The sequence below is a fragment of the Anabrus simplex genome, chromosome 4 (assembly GCF_040414725.1).
Source record: "Anabrus simplex isolate iqAnaSimp1 chromosome 4, ASM4041472v1, whole genome shotgun sequence".
In the NCBI taxonomy this organism is placed as follows: Eukaryota; Metazoa; Arthropoda; class Insecta; order Orthoptera; family Tettigoniidae; genus Anabrus; species Anabrus simplex.
This window is the reverse complement of record NC_090268.1, coordinates 1,719,245-1,736,642: the sequence shown is the minus strand read 5'-3', so window position 1 is coordinate 1,736,642 and position 17,398 is coordinate 1,719,245. Positions and strand designations below refer to the sequence as shown.

The window sequence follows — 17,398 nt, the reverse complement described above, 5'->3', positions numbered from 1 at the left end:
GTGAAGCAGGAGGCGGGATGTGCCTCTTTCATCAGGCAGCAGTACTTCGACAAGGTATGGCCACTTAACATCTTCACCTTTTGCTAGCTCCGCAGTTTAGCCCGAGGGATAGGTCCGAAACTTTTCCATGTAACCTACTTTTCTAAATATGTAATTTTTGCCGGCTTATGTGAAACTTCATAAAATCTTTAACTGTAAATCGGGGATAGAGAGTGCTGTACCCTCTCGAGCTCCCCTTCATATTGGTTTGAGGTGACTACGTTTCGTAACTGGTTTTCTTCCTTTCTGTAATGTCTAAAATTATTCTTATACGAGTTGCCTCCATAGTTTGGGAATAGCCTCTGTTTCATCGGCCTAGTGCCTTTTAGGTTTTAGAATTGTTTAGGAGTGCAAGTGCACGCCTCCATTCATTTTGGTATTTCGGGCCATTTACTTAACCTGTTCTTTTTCCGCTAAGGCCCAGTAGGTTGGGTACAAGATACCCCCGTGTCATTTTTAGTAAGTTGTGCCTTGATGGCAATTAATTGTAAAGTCTGGTATTGCCTTTAAGAGGCTTGAAAAACTGAGAGCGTGTCAGCTCTTTTCAAGTGTTGTAAAGGTGCCTCTGGGAGGCTTGACATTGACATTTTGGGAGCATATGCTCCAGGTATTAGGGGATTTCTGCCCTTGCATTAAAATTAGTGCTTTGGTAAAATTGAGCTAAGAGCTCAAAATTTTAAAACTGGGGGCGCGTAGCCCAAGAGTGTAAAAATAACTAAAATTGGGATCTTTCTTGTATTGTTTCTAGTTTGTCATAGTACCTGATATATTATTGTGTTCACTTAGTGAAAGATTGTTAAGTTTGAAATTCTAAAAAAGGAAGGAAAATATAATCTTGTAACAGTTTAAAAATTAACTTTGATTTGGTAGTTAGACCCATTCACCCCGGCACCTTCTTTCACCTCTGCCGATCCACCAACCACGGTAACACAAATAATTATACGAATAAAACATTAGCATTCTGTAACATTCATTACAATGCTATTTGTAAGTGATATAGCAAATACAAATAATTCTAAATCTCTTTATTTAGATTTTATACGTTTTTTCGGCCTCCTGAAAAAAATTAACCATTTGGAGATGGCCGGTTTTGCAAGTACACGACTCGCTTGGTGCTGCCCCGTCCTTTTCAATTTGGGAAACTTTATCACTGAGTGTCTTAATTTTACCCTGCAGATCTAATTTAATGATTTTGACCTGACCACTAATGGAAGTTTCTACGTTTTTAACTTCTTTTTCGAGGTCCTTTTTGACATCGGCAACGTCGCGACTTATGCAGGCGATCTGTGTGTGTGCGTTATTCAGTTCGGTTTTAACATGTTTGTCAGTCTCTTCTTGCTTAGTTTTTAGCAAGTCTACTTCACTAGTTAACTTGTGCATACCACTCTTAAAAGACTCACGAATATTATCCTGTATTGACGCAATCTTAGCTTGTGCTTGCGAAAGATGTGCATGCGATTCTTGGAATTCTGCTTTTAAACTCTCTACTGGATCAATTAATTGTTGCGAGGTAGGAAAAGCAGTCTTTAAATCCGCAACAACTTGTTTTTTATGTTCTCTTTTACTGCGTCTAAATCACGAGTAACGCGTTCATTAACCTCGGTAAACTGAGAATTAATTTTAGCATTGGTATCAGAGAATCTTTTTTTTTTCGATCTCTGAACCAGCCTTGGCGAGTCTACGTTTCAGGTTCGTATATACGAGGACGGTTTGAAAAGTTCTCGGAATCACCGCTAGATGTCAGTGCTAGAGCAACGAGGTTCCCGCGCAATAATCACACATCCTTTCTGAGTGAACACGTGGCGTGTCAGTGCTCTAGCTGCCGGAGTGTGGTAGTGACGACTCTTTGTTGTTGTTCCCGCGTAGTGATTTGTGACAATGGAAACAACTGAGATTCGAGCAGTGATTAAATACTTTGTAAAGAAAGGTATGAAAGCAAAGGAAATTCATGCCGACTTTCAGAACACACTGGGGGACTCTGCTCCTTCATTTTCAACTGTTGCCAAGTGGAGAGCTTGGATGATGATCCGCGTAGTGGACGGCCAAAAAGTGTTACGACCCCAGAATTTATCGCAAAAGTGCATAAAATGGTCATGGAGGATCGTCGACTGAAAGTACGGGAGATTGCTGAAGCTGTAGCGATGTCTTCTGAACGGGTATATAATATTTTAATCGAAGAATTGGGTATGAAAAGAATATCCGCAAGATGGGTGCCGCGGCTCTTGACATTGGACAATAAACGCACCAGATTGGAAATGTCCGAACAAAGTCTGGCCCGTTTTCAGTTCAACAAACAAGATTTTTTGCGCCGGTTTGTGACTACAGATGAAACTTGGGTCCACTACTATACCCCAGAGACAAAAAAGCAGTCAAAGCAGTGGAAACATGCTGATTCACCACCACCAAAGAAAGCAAAGGCAGTGCGTTCGGCCGAAAAAGTCATGGCCTCAGTTTTCTGGGATGCAAAAGGCATTCTGCTGATAGATTATCTTCCTGCTAGCCAAACAATTACGGGGCAATACTATGCAAACCACCTAGACCAACTACAGGAAAAGATACGCGAAACAAGGCTTGGTTTGGCAAGGAAAAATGTCATCTTTCATCAGGACAACGCTCCGCTGCACACAAGTGTTATTGACATGGCAAAACTTCATGAACTGGGGTACGAATTGTTGCCACATCCACCTTATTCACCTGATTTGGCACCATCAGACTTTCGTCTATTCTCCAAGCTGAAAATTTTCATCGGTGGACGGAGATTTTCTACAAGGGAAGAACTGACAGCCGAATTGGAGAGGTATTTTGCAGGCCTGAGGGAATCTCATTTTCGAGATGGGATCAAGGCATTGGAACATCGCTGGACCAAATGCATTAGTCTACAGGGAGGCTATGTTGAAAAATAAAAGCAGTTCCACCGAGGTAAGATACTTAATTCTAGTACATTCCGAGAACTTTTCAAAGCACCTACGTATCTCAGAAAACTTACTATCTATATTTTCTGTCATCTGAGTAATACGAGTTTCAAAATTGGTATTGGACTCGTTAATACGTGCTTCCAAGTTAACGCAGAGTTGATTAGTAGCCGCGTTTGCCTCATTAATGCGAGCACCTAGGCGGGCTTCTAAATTAGTGTTGGATTCCTGCATACGTCGTCCTAAATTGGTGTTAGATTCCGAAATTCATTCATGCTAATTTTTAAAGCTTCATAGGCTGCTAATATGTTTTCCATTTTGACAATATTACATTTGACCAAAATACCATAGACAAGTAATAACCAAGCATTTTGAAAACTTGCAAATATCACCATTAATGTTCAATGATAGACAGTTTGTAAAATAATCACTTAGACACTGGCAAATATTTCACATACAACATCAAAATCAACAGTACTTTGGAAAAAAACATTTGTGGTGGTTCATTATCTTTAAATTACCAAGTATTACTTTTGAATGAATTCAACTAAGTTCAAAATTAATCTGTTGATTCGAGATTACTCTGATTAAATAGCACACGATCAATGTTGATATTTCTATCACTGCACTTTACTAAAATTAGTGGCTGCCTCTGTGGATCAGTGGTAGAGTGTCGGTCTCCGAATCCCAAGATAGCGGGTTCAAACCCGGCAGAGGTAGTCGGATTTTTGAAGGGCGGAAAAAATCCATTCGACACTCCATGTCGTACGATGTCGGCATGTAAAAGATTCATTAAACCCAGCCATAGAAGCCCAAGAGAGTTTCGGTTTACTCGGTCTGCCATCTCGTGGGCCTAGAGGAGGGCCGTGAGCCGTAACTTCGCCACAAATGAAGGCATGAAATAAATAAATAAATAAATAAATAAACGTCGAAATTGACGAGCAGACAGCCAGATGGCTTAAAATTGAAATGTCTGCACACAGTAGCTGAGGCCATACGATTATTATTATTATTATTATTATTATTATTATTATTATTATTATTATTATTATTATTATTATTTACTAAAATTAGTAAGATCTGAAAATCAAAGTTTCTGTACTTCAGTTTAGAATTATTATAAGATCTATTTGTACACTTATTCAGGTCAAGTTCTGAATGTCTGAGCTTCATCTAAGTTTCTATTATGTTGATTGATTTTATGCTTGTACACTCTAGATTCCGATCGATTCCTATCACATCTGAGTGTCATTTACACTTATGCACCCTAATATGCTATTCAGATCGGCCCCTATACGTCCGGGGCGCCATTTATACTTATCTTCCCTCTCTGTAACCGTAAAAGTTCGATGGCTAGCTGAACACAAGACTCGACACAGGGGTGACCGGTTCTTATCTGACTTGTTACAGAGGAGAGGGAAGCAAGATAAGTACGGTATAATGGAACACTAATTAAAAAAGTTGATTCATGAAATATTGTCAGAATTTAACATCACCTCAGCACAGCAGTTACAATGAGTACTTCTCCTTGGGTTGAACTGGTCCTGATACATTGCAGGGTTGCAAAGTTTGCTCATGGTGCCACCATTATCCGAGCTGGTCTCGAATATCTGGAAGGTCTCGAATATCTCGGAGGTCTGGATGGTCTAGGAGCACTCTGAGTCTTGGTTGTAACGTGGCACTGGGGCATGAAATGGGCTCAAAGTAATTGGTCTGCACAAATGAGATAGTAGTAACGATCTGCACTCAATTGTCTTCACAGTGGGATTTTACTAACGAGTTAAACGAACACAGTCATTGCTGATGGATTAAACTGAACTCAAAATTTAACTCTGATGTATTAATCACGTAAAACAAAAGTCACCTTATTAAAGTTAAGTGTGAGAATATTGTTCGAATAACGATGTAGAAAACAAGGTATCCCGTTTTAATACTTCACACAACATCAAATAAAAAAGAATAAGTTCCGTGAATTTAGTCCCGTTCACTATCGAAAATGGCAAAAGAAAACGCTGTCTTTCCTGGAACCGTCCTTGGTTCGACACAAGTCTTATCGGGATAATTATGGAATGTTAAATGCACCAGATCGTTTAAATACTGTACTGAGTTTATGCTTACTTAAGAATGTGGACTCTTGTAAAAGAGAATCAAAGTTCGACGACACTGTTAAATATGATTAGTGATATCAGTCGTTCGTAACATAGACGTACAGTTTCAAAAATGTTCCAACACCTTTGGTATAACAACTATGCACTGTGATATTTCACTACCATAAATTCAATAACCTGAACAGTCTGAAAATATTGGATTATATTCCACTACTAGCACAGTTTATCATTGATCAAGATCAAATAGAAAATCATAGACGGTTTTACGTCTCACTGACAGTCACCATTCAACACTTTCAGTATTCAATGTAAAGCTAATCTCTCTCATTCAAATACGAACATCAAATTATATCAGCGTAACATCGTATTGATGAAAAATGTAAATTTCGGTCACACTGTTCTCGTAAATGATAACACTCCTTAACTGTTCACATTTCCTTTAAGGCGCATTTTCTGTCACCATACACACGGCACTGAAAATATTCCAAGTCTTGTAGTGCGTCGTAATACGCGGACTTAAACTTTCGCAGAGAGTCGAATTGACGACTTACTAGTGATGTGCGCGAGTGATGCCTGGATTCGCGGTACTCGACTCTTTCGAGTCCAGGCTCGGACTCGTTTCGCTTGCGAAGATTCGATGACAGCATGACGTCACCCGTTCGCTCTCTCGCCCGCTCTAGGATGGATGAAGCATGCGTACTATACAAGTGGTCGCTGCTGTCTTATGGGATTGCGATAGCGCGGTACGATATTAAAAAATGGATGAGCAAGAGAAGTAATCTAAATTTTATGATGACTTGAGAACAATAATACTACAAATATATAGGCATAATTTTAAATTAAATATGAAAATATCCGTTCACGGCGTCTCTCGCCCATTCCACTGAATATGCTATCCATTCCAACATTGATAATATAGCTTATCTGGCCTTCTGAGCCTAGCGTGGCAGGTTCGATGCTGGTTTAGTCTGGTGGTATTTGAAGGTGCTCGGATACGTCAGACTCGTGCCGGTAGAATTACTGGCACGTAAAAGAACACCTAGGGACTAAATTCTGGCACCTCGGAATCTTTGAAAACCATAAAAATGTACGTAGTTGACGTAAAACTCATAAGATGATTATTATTATTCTTTCTTTCTTAATCTGCTTACCCTCCAGGTTTGGTTTTTCCCTCGGACCCAGCGAAGGATTCTTCCTGTACCACCTCAAGGACATTGTCCTGGAGCGTGAGACATTGGGTCGGGGATACAACTGGGGAGGATGACCAGTACCTCGCCCAGGCGGCCTCACCTGCTATGCTGAACAGGGGCCTTGGTGGAGGATGGGAAGATTGGAAGGGATAGGCAAGGAAGAGGGGAAGGAAGCGACCGTGGCCTTAAGTTAGGTACCATCCCAGCATTTTCCTGGAGGAGAAGTGGGAAACCGCGCAAAACCACTTCGAGGATGGCTGAGGTGGGAATCGAACCCACCTCTACTCAGTTGACTTCCCGAGGCTGAGTGGACCCCGTTCCAGCCCTCGTAGCACTTGTCAAATTTAGTGACAGAGCCGGGAATCGATCCCGGGGCTGCGGGGGTGGCAGCTAATCACACTAACCACTACACCAGAGAGGCGGACATTATTATTATTATTATTATTATTATTATTATTATTATTATTATTGTCGTTATTCAAAATCACTGCCACGGTGTATATGTTATATTTAGTGTATTTTAAGCACGTGTTATGTTTATACACGGTCTTTCTCCACTCATTGTATTGCTCGCTACCGGTACTGAAAGTTAGATCTCAGGTAGCCATTATGCCATAGACATGCTAACATGATCGGTAGTATGACAGACTTATTGTAACCATAGCCTCTTGCTAACCGCGCCAATGCCTACAGTCGTCCGGTGGAACAGGTGAACAGTTTATATCTACATCACATTTTTGGCAGATATAATGTACTAGGGCAGGGATGGCGAACCTATGCCACGCGTGTCACCTGTGACACGCGAACACGATTTCGGTGGCACGCCACATGAACATAATATATATCTCATTTTTTAAATAATTTGTTTTACGTCGCAACGACGGTGGAATAGGAAAGGCTTACGAGTGGGAAGGAAACTGCCGTGGCCTTAATTGAGGTATAGCCTCAGCATTTACCTGATGTCAAAATAGGAAACCACGGAAAAACATCTTCAGGGCTGCCGACAGTGGGGCTGGAACCCGCTATCTCCCGGATGCAAACTCACAGCCGCGTGCACCTGACCGCGCGGCCAACTGGCCCAGTGATAATATTTAATGACGAAGTGTGTTACAATGGGAGCTTATTATTTTTTACACATAATATTAGGTATTCTCGAAACTTACATACCGGTACATAAAAATGTAAATTTTTGCAGTATTTGAAAAATACGACAACGGAACATCCAATCAAATGCGTTTACAAGAGATATATCTAATAAATAAATGAATAAAAAAAATAACATGTTATGAAACACAATCGGAAATTTAGAAAGGAAGAAGCTGGAGGGGGGCAGGGGGTGTTGTTGTAGGTTGTAGACATTCCATATTGGAAAATAGCAAGTGGCACAGTCAACAGTTGAGAATAATAAACCATGGTACTTAAAATGGCACACTTGTTGGAAAAGGTTTGCCAACCCTGTACTAGGGTATTAAGATTAGGCGTCCTGAATGTGATGTATGTACACGCAGAAAATCATCAGACAGAACGTCATTCTGTTCTAGCTAAACAGCGGATGGACCGCAATGAACAAAATATCGGCATCTCACACCGATGTCTTCACATAACATTCGATGCTACAGAAGTCAACTAAAAGAATAAGCGAAAGTTTCAACCCGCAACATATTCCTAATAAGCAATTACCTACAAATAACTGTCATCATTGTTGCCTTTCAAACGCACTGAATACCCATGAGTCTCCATCCATACTGACCCAGTCTCCGTACCGATCTTGGTGCTGCAACCAGACAACTTTCAGCTTGATGCCTATAAACCTCATTTGGCTATGGAATATTTCCCTATCCCCAGTGTTTTTAACTAAGATAAACCACTTTGCAAATTTCTGAAATGTCAATGCTACATTCTTCTTCCAACCTTTAAAACAACAGGACGCACTTGGTACTAGATTTTTTTTATATCCTTACCCACCAAGCTGCTTTTGTGTAAATATGTATATAAATTGTAAAATTCTCAACTTTTCTATTGGACAATGTAAATACTGTATAGTATAGTATAGTATAGTATGGGTACGTAATACATCTTGTACATAGTATCCTTTGCTTCCATTGGCACATCTTTGTCCCATAACATATTTCTTACACTATGATAGAAACAACTTCCAGCTTGAATCCTTTTACTAATCTCAGCATCCAGTCGAGCATTTTCCATTAATTCACTCCCCAGGTATTTAAACGTTTCCACTACTTCCAGGTGCTTGTCACAGGGGCCCATATGGACGCAACAGGCCACAGTTTTACTAATACCGAACAAAGATTGAACAAAGGTAGACTAAAGATCCATGTTAATTTAGATCAGCTCGTTAAAGGCTGTTCTCCACTGATTAACATTTAACAACAACATGTTAAATGTTAAAAGTGTTAAATGTTAACTTATGACACCATCAACATGTTAAATGTTGAATTCTGTTTCATGTAATATTGTGTCCACACTTAATAAACATGTTAAACTTGACTTCCTTTGTCTATATACAGGTAGTTCATTATATCAGTTTGTGGTAATACATTTAGGTGGTGCCTAGTATTTTCAAACAAGAACAATGGACTCAGATGAGGATTACCAGGCGAGTTGGCCGTACGGTTAGGGTACGCAACTGTGAGCTTGCAATTAGAAATAGGAAAGGATTTCCACCTATCAATACTTATTTATTGCACTTATTATGCTACAGTACCGGTTTCGACACCCTACATAGGGTCATCTTCATCTGGACAATACATTCACATATATATCATGAAGCCATGATTAAGATTACATTGTCTGGGGAATGCCATATGATAACAAATATTTGGTCACGTCCAAATGGGGCATGTCAGAACGGGAACTGGCGTGTATGTCACTGTGTGTGACAATGCAATTGTATGTCTACAATGATGTGCTTTAGGTCTTAAAATTAGTTTATAAAACACTATCTGCACTTAAAAATAACTCATAAGTACATAAGATAAAAACAATATATGTGGGAACACTTCATGTATATGAACATTCGTGTCTTTCGTGTTGTTCAGTTCATCGGTTGTTTCTGTTTTCATATATGTAGAATAAAACACTTTCTAAGTTTAAAAAGAGTGCCAGGCGTATGGATACAATTTGGCTAAAATATGTATATTCAGCTCTGCTGTGTGTTGAATCTTGTTGCTTTGTGTTAAAAATGAATCATGTTGTCCTGTGACGTCCGTAAGATTTGAGGGGAATTGGATTCAAATTGGTGGCTCCTTTCCCATCTGTAGCTGTGCAGTGATGTTATAATTATCTGTGGAAGATAAGATTGAGCTGTGAGTGATATTTTATGTTGGCCGAACGTCTAAGGATTGTGTGTGCTAAGTTAAATATGTACTTACTGTTATTGGTGTGGTTGAGTTGCGCTTGCATATCAAGCGCACTACACCAATAACAATAACATAACGTCACTGTACAGTTACAGATGGGAAAGGCCCCATCACTTTGAATCCAAATGCCCCTCAAATTTTACGGATGTCACAGGACAACATGATTCAATTTTAACATAAAGCAACAAGACTCAACACACAGCAGAGCTGAATATACATATTTTAGCCTAATTGTATCCATACGCCTGGCACTCTTTTTAAACTTAGAAAGTGTTTTATTCTACATATATGAAAACAGAAACAACCAATGAACTGAACAACACGCAAGACACGAATGTTCATATACATGAAGTGTTCCCACATATATTGTTTTTATCTTATATACTTATGAGTTATTTTTAAGTGCAGATAGTGTTTTATAAACTAATTTTAGACCTAAAGCATATCATTATAGACATATAATTGCATTGTCACACACAGTGACATACACGCCAGTTCCCGTTTTGACATGCCCCATTTGGACGTGACCAAATATTTGTTATCATATGGCATTCCCCAGACAATGTAATCTTAATCATAGCTTCATGATCTATATGTGAATGTATTGTCCAGCTGAAGATGACCCTATGTAGGGGGTCGAAACCGGTACTGTAGCATAATAAGTGCAATAAATAAGTATTGATAGGTGGAAATCCTTTCCTATTTCTAATTGTGTAGTTCGTCAATACGGATATGAAGATCATAAATTACGATGTGAGCTTGCATCTGGGAGATAGTGGGTTCAAATCCCACTGTCGGCAGCCCTGCAGATGGTTTTCTGTGGTTTCCCATTTTCACACCAGGAAAATGCTGGGGCTGTACCTTAATTAAGGCCATGGTCACTTCCTTCCAAATCCTAGGTCTTTCCTATCTCATCGTCGCCATAAGACCTATCTGTGTCAGTCCGATGTAAAGCCACTAGCAAAAAGAAAAACGATGAAGAATATTTGACCTTTGTTATTGCCACTGTTGTTCTTGTTATGATTTAGAAATGCAGTTTTATTAGGCGCATTTCCTCCCCTCATCATGCTCATTGGTTAAAAAGCAAACCACTTTAAAGTATAAACTTTGTCCGCTCCCGCCCCCGACTTTTCCAAACTTCTTACAATTCTTGATTGTACTGGGAGCGGAAGGACTCTGTTTTTTTCTGATGCACTCGCAGGAACAATTATAGATAATTTTGAGTACCTGGAAACTGATTATTTTCACCATGTTGGTCCGTATTGACTTATATTCAAATTTCTGTAAAAGTATTGACAAGGCGGTGAAAATATTTTAAAATAAGTATTGACAAGGCGGTGAAAATATTTTAAAAATAAGTAATGACAAGGCGGTGAAAATATTTTTAAAATAAGTATTGACAAGGCAGTGAAAATATTTTACAGAAATTTACCTGGAAACTGTCGGCTTTCTTCGCTTTATCTCTGTATTCCTTTGATGAGACATCCCACAAACAAGGCCTTTCTGTTATATCATTAAGTCCAGAGTAATCTCCTTGCTCCACTCCATTTCTGACTATAGTAGTACTGGTATAGTGCAGAGAGAACGACATAAGTGTGCATACTGTATTTGTAGCTTATGACAAAGAGAAAGAGTGTTGCGGAGTGTTGTAACTATAATCCTTCTTCACAAGAAGCACGTCATTTGCGTCGTTTAGGCTATCTGTTGGCATGTAAACAGCACAGAAGTTGCCGAAGCTGTGCCGACATCTCACGAACAACTAATTGACTTGACATATTTTCCATTTGGAGCGGTAAACACGCCAACATATTAAAAGTGTTAATCTCAACATTCTGAGTTAACATTCAAAGTCAATTGGAAGATACAATCACAATATACATTTCAATTGTAGGCTAAAATGTTAAATTAAACATGTTGGTGTTATATGTTAATCAGTGGAAACTGGCCTTAAGAAGGACAAAATCCTGAATGACACCTTCAAACATAAGAATCCTCTTTATGAGCACATCTTAATTTACCTAAAGATATTAGGAAGGAAACACAACATTGCAAAGAACGAACTTCGATCCCCTGATTCTCAGTCGAAATCCCCTCCCTTCAGGAACATTGAGGTTGAGAAGCTCCCTGCACTAGTGAACATGTTCCAACTTACACATATCAGTATAACACCAGACGGAGAGCCGAAGCAACGGCTGGGAGACCACTCCCGAGAAATGTGAGGAAAGAGTGACACTTCCAATATTATGGTAGTCTACAAAGATCTTAAGAGTTTTAAATTTTTAATTTAATATTATCATGGCCTAAATTGCACACGTTTCTATTCTCCTTTTTTCTGTTTAGAGATTGAGTTTCAAACCACCAACCGTCTAAAAAGTGTTGTGAATGTTTTAAGACTAAAATGAGAAGAGTATGGTTTTATAGCCTTTAATTATGTCATCTAAACATGCTGTAGCTGATGATGTTTAGATACTAACCAAAACATGTACTACTGAAATGTAAATTTGTCTATTGTATCGATTAGGTGAATACATTGGTTTACTTCACTTAGATGCTAGCTCTCTATTTGAGAGATGGGTGGATTTGAATATCCCGTGGTTTCCCATTTCAACACCAGATGGTGCTATGGCCACTTCTTTCTTATTTCTAGCCTGCGCAAGTACACCTACACCCACAGACAACACTCTCACACAGTGGTACATGTAGCTCACCTTCACAGAGTGTATCGGAAAAGCAGTTACAGAACTGGTGAGTAAACCATGTCCTCGGACATATCCAGAATGCTAGAAAGAAGATAAAAGTAGCAGTAAAGATCCTAAAGACGATTGTTTCCCTACAGGAATAAATATTTCACTATGTGATGTTCAAAATACTTTTCATGTGTGTTGAAGTTAATATCTGTGTTTGGTTTCATTGCAGTGGAAAAGAGAAAAGAAGCTCATGGTGACTCTCTTGATAAGCAACACAAGAAAAAGATTGAAAGAGAAGAAGAGAAACTGAAAAATAATAACCGTGACTTGTCATTAGTGAAAATGAAATCCATGTTTGCAATAGGCTTTGCATTTACGGCACTTCTGAGCATGTTTAATAGCATGTAAGTTAAACCATACTACTATCTCATAAAATCTCATATTGGGGATAAGCAACTTTTTTCCCACCTTCTTTATCTCCCTTGTATATTTCTTTCTGATTATTTGCATTAGTGACTTGTATTCATTCCTGTTTCTAGCATTACTTGCATTTTGATCGTGATAATGTTCCTTATGCCAAATAAATTCATTTAAAAAGTGGATAGACCAAAAAAACCATGTAACAGACATCTTCACACCACACATTGCAGGGACTAGTGTCTCTCATACCTCACTTACTACTTAGGGATGAGACTGAGACAGAAAGTGACAAAGTTGTTCTAGATCCTACCACTGGCCAGGTCTGTTTTGATTATAAACATCTCTGTCGTTTCCTGCAATTGCACCAGCTAGCTCCTCATCAACCTCTTCTCTTCTCTTCTCTTCTCTTCTCTTCTCTTCTCTTCTCTTCTCTTCTCTTCTCTTTGCAATACACTCCTTCCCTCTCTTAACTTACCTCACAGCTTCTTACCACCCACTTCCATCTCATATGCATTATTCTGGGAATGTTTGAGTCCTCTATTCATTTGACGTGTCCATACCATCTTAGTTGACATTTCTGTATCCTCTCTTGTAAGGATTCCTCATACTTCCCTCACATTCTCATTTCTTACCCTGTCTCTTTTTGTAGCTCCTATTCCGAAAATGGCTCCAAGCTTGCTAACATTGTACAGATATGCCTACTCTATTTTTTCAGAACATAACAAGGTAGACCATGGAATATACAGCTAGTTTTTAGAAAGACATTGTTTACTTTTTTGTCTTGCAACTGTTTCCTTTCCATTGCTAAATTTAGCATGTATAACGTTATGTATGTATGTATGTATGTATGTTGCTGCTGATATACATAAAGAATTTAATATTTACAACTATTTCACTCTCGGAGGTGGAGAGTATACTCAGGAGCCCATAAAATAATGTGTTAGCTAAACTTATATTCATTATTACGGGGAAGCTCTACGAAATACAATACATCATTAAATACGATCTGCCATTGCTCAAGCGTTAATGGACTCAGGCTTTACAGGCTTTGAGGAGGTTCATGGTCTCTCTGTTACAGGCGGCACCCGTTGAATTGACATGATAGACTTCAAAGACCACCAAAAGGGCATCGATCAGATTCGAAACATCCGAAACACAACCAATGAGGTTCATGAGGAAGAGAAAACAACACATGAACCAACCATCCCATTCTGTCAACAAGAATACCAGGTGGATATCAAAGCCATATGATTAATGGATGGTACTAGAGAAACCATTCTTCTGTTTTTTGTCAAGTTCTGCAAATCATTTAACCTTAAGCGGGCATTAATAAGATTAGTTGCAGTGACTGCCTCGAAATATCCAAATTCAAATCCTGAAGAACTGTATCTCCCAAACTTTTTAATGATACAGCATCTGCCATATCTATTAATCAACCATTAGATAATCAACTCCTCACAGTTATTTTTAAAATTTATCTTGTGTTCTGTATACTTTGTCTTCAGGGGCGATCTATAATTGGAGAAAGTAAAAATAAATAAATAAGTAAATAAATAAATAAATAAATAAATAAATAAATAAATAAATAAATAAATAAATAAATAAATAAATAAATAAATAAATAAATAAATAAATAGATAGATAGATAAATAAGTAAATAAATAAATAAATAAATAATAAATAAATAAATAAATAAATAAATAAATAAATAAATACTGTGAAAACTGTTTTAAATTCCAAAATATGCATACTTCAAAGTAAATTCCATTCCTCGAATTCATATGTAGGCCTTCATGTGTTATATCTGTCGCTTAATACGAAATATGGTTAATATGTAATTTGAAGTTCTCATCAGGCCCCTAAACTATGTAATTTGAAATCAGTACTGTAATCTGGTTGCTTCAGAGCAGCTAACAAATAAAGTCATTGTAGATGATAATTAATGACAATGAGCGACTGTCTCGTATCCCTCATTGTTTTTGAGTAATTGAAGCTTATTGCTGCTTCTTTGTTACTTTTTTTTATCGCATTGTCGATGAGGCTTATTATTGTCGTGAGGTGCATGTACAGTACGATCGCAGAATTGTTTCTGTTCAAGTTTTGTAGAGTCTAAATTTGTTTATAATGGAATCACAATTTTTCAAAACATCGAAAATGGAGTCTCGTCTTAAGTGCCCACCGGCGATGATTTGGTGGCTCACTTAACCCAATTTCTATCCTGTCAACCATTCATAACTCGTCAATTTCAAAGTTCTTGCTGCGTCCACGTTTTATTACTGTATTCTTTTCGTGATTGTAGATAGTACCTGTGAATTATTGGCTGTACAGTACAGAGACTTACGTAATAATAAAGAAGTCCAGGGTTCATCAATTTTAAAATAGACTGGACTGCTCTTCCAGAATGTTTAGAACACACCTATTCATTATTTTGATAACTTTTTCGTAAATACAAAATGATAAACTGAAGCAACAAACTGTCAATCACTTGCTATCGGCAGAAAAGATGTGCGATTGTAGCGAATTCCATTAGCAAATTGTATTATTCTAGACTTAAAAAATGGGAATTATTATCTTTCTTACAATTTCTGCTCTATTTGTCTTGAGGATCAAAGGTATCCGGGTTTGAGTCGCGATTACAACACTAACTTACATATTTTCAATAATTTTTGTTACGCAGAAATATATCTAGTTACGTAATTCAAAGTCCGATTGTTTTTTGTCCTGATCATTTTGAATTATCGAGGTTTTACTGTAAATAAATAAAATATTGAAAGAATGTTATGCATGCCTAGATAATCTTTTAATACAATATATTGCTAATATTTCTCATTCATACAAATACGATACAATGAGTGAAATATTTGCCTTCATCTTTAGGAGTGTGTTATTTTAGCTTTAGTTTCCAAGTCAGTGTTCATGTTTTAATTACTGGTGAGAGTAGCTCCCAAATATTAATTAGTTGGTAGTTAATGCAGTGACATTTTCTTAATTTGAAGTCCAAGGTATATCTAAAAAACAACGTCTGGATGAAATTCAGAGAAACTAACCACAAGATGGCAAAGAGGGCAGTGCTGAAGGAGAAGAAAGCTATTGCCCTATGTGAAGCACTCTTTCATACAAAATATGCAATAACTCCATTTTACTGGGTTCTTTCATCACACTGTCTGTGTCACACTCCTGAACTAGGCTTACCTATACCCCTTCGCATCCAATGCTATATCATCAATTAGTCACTACTGATCTGCATTTAGGGCAGTCACCCAGGTGGCAGATTCCTTTCTGTTGTTTTCTTAGCCTTTTCTTAAATGATTTCAAAGAAATTGAAAATTTATTGAACATCTCCTTTGGTAAGTTATTTGAATCCCTAACTCTCCTTCCTATAAACAAATGTTTGCTCCATTGTCATCATGGAGCCTCCTTCAAAATCCTGTAAGAAATGAATTTTCATTTCAGATTCTTGACACAAATCAGAAATGGAAAAATATTGCACAAGAATTTGAACAAAAGTGGAACTTTGCAAACTGCATAGGAGGAGTTGATGGGATTTTGCAGCTCCATGATCAAATGGATCATACTTCTACAGTTACAAAGGCACAAAGGCACAAAGAGCATTATTTTACTAACAGTGATTGATGCAAGCTACAAGTTCAATTTATGTGGATCTTTAGGAGTGTGTTATTTTAGCTTTAGTTTCCAAGTCAGTGTTCATGTTTTAATTACTGGTGAGAGTAGCTCCCAAATATTAATTAGTTGGTAGTTAATGCAGTGACATTTTCTTAATTTGAAGTCCAAGGTATATCTAAAAAACAACGTCTGGATGAAATTCAGAGAAACTAACCACAAGATGGCAAAGAGGGCAGTGCTGAAGGAGAAGAAAGCTATTGCCCTATGTGAAGCACTCTTTCATACAAAATATGCAATAACTCCATTTTACTGGGTTCTTTCATCACACTGTCTGTGTGAATAGGACAATGCGCCATGCCACCGTTCTATGGCGGCACGCAGGTGTTTGGAGGAGCACTCCAGTGAAGTTACAACCATTCATTCGCCCTCCAGATCCCCCAATCCTAATCTAAATGAGCATTTATGGGATGCTGTTGTTGCTGGTGTACGCTCCATGAACTCCGCACCAATTACACAAGACCAATTGTGGGTAGCAATGTTATATGCGTGGGTCTAGATCCTTCAAGAACGATTCCAACGCCTTGTAGAGTCAATATCTCGCTGCATTGCTGCCGTTTTGAGGGCTCGTGGAGGAACAACTCATTATTAACATCACATTCAGTGTCTTCCCATGACTTTTGGCCACTCAGTGTGTATTGTCAATCTTAGTGCATGGCTGAATATGACCCATAATGCGGTCGAAACTGGTCCCATTGTATAAATAATTTGACATCATATTAAATGGCATTAAATGGGTGGACCTTCATTTTAATTTCTTAAGAATGTGAAGCTCCAAATGGTTGAGTTCAGACAGGCGAATGAATGGGGGGGGATCAGGAAGGTTTTTTTTCCGCCAATGAGTGATGGAATTCTGAACGTACCTCCTCGTCAGCTCCCTGGGTGTGACAAGGAGTTCCCTTTGTTTTCGTGGCTTATGATGTTTTTCCACTGTCCTCAAACGTAATGAAACCCTTTCCCAACAGAGGATTGATAATGGAG

At 38.2% G+C, this 17,398-nt stretch overlaps 1 protein-coding gene across 2 annotated transcripts in view; it reads left to right on the top strand.

The window, feature by feature from the left end:
* The window catches only part of LOC136872329 (calcium load-activated calcium channel), a 179,651-nt gene that overhangs the window by 49,401 nt on the left and 112,852 nt on the right, over positions 1 to 17,398 (top strand). For both annotated transcript variants that reach the window (XM_068227370.1, XM_067146140.2), the window contains one exon: positions 12,546 to 12,720. In XM_068227370.1, the coding sequence (XP_068083471.1) occupies positions 12,546 to 12,720 (175 nt within the window). The remainder of the gene's footprint in view (positions 1 to 12,545; positions 12,721 to 17,398) is intronic.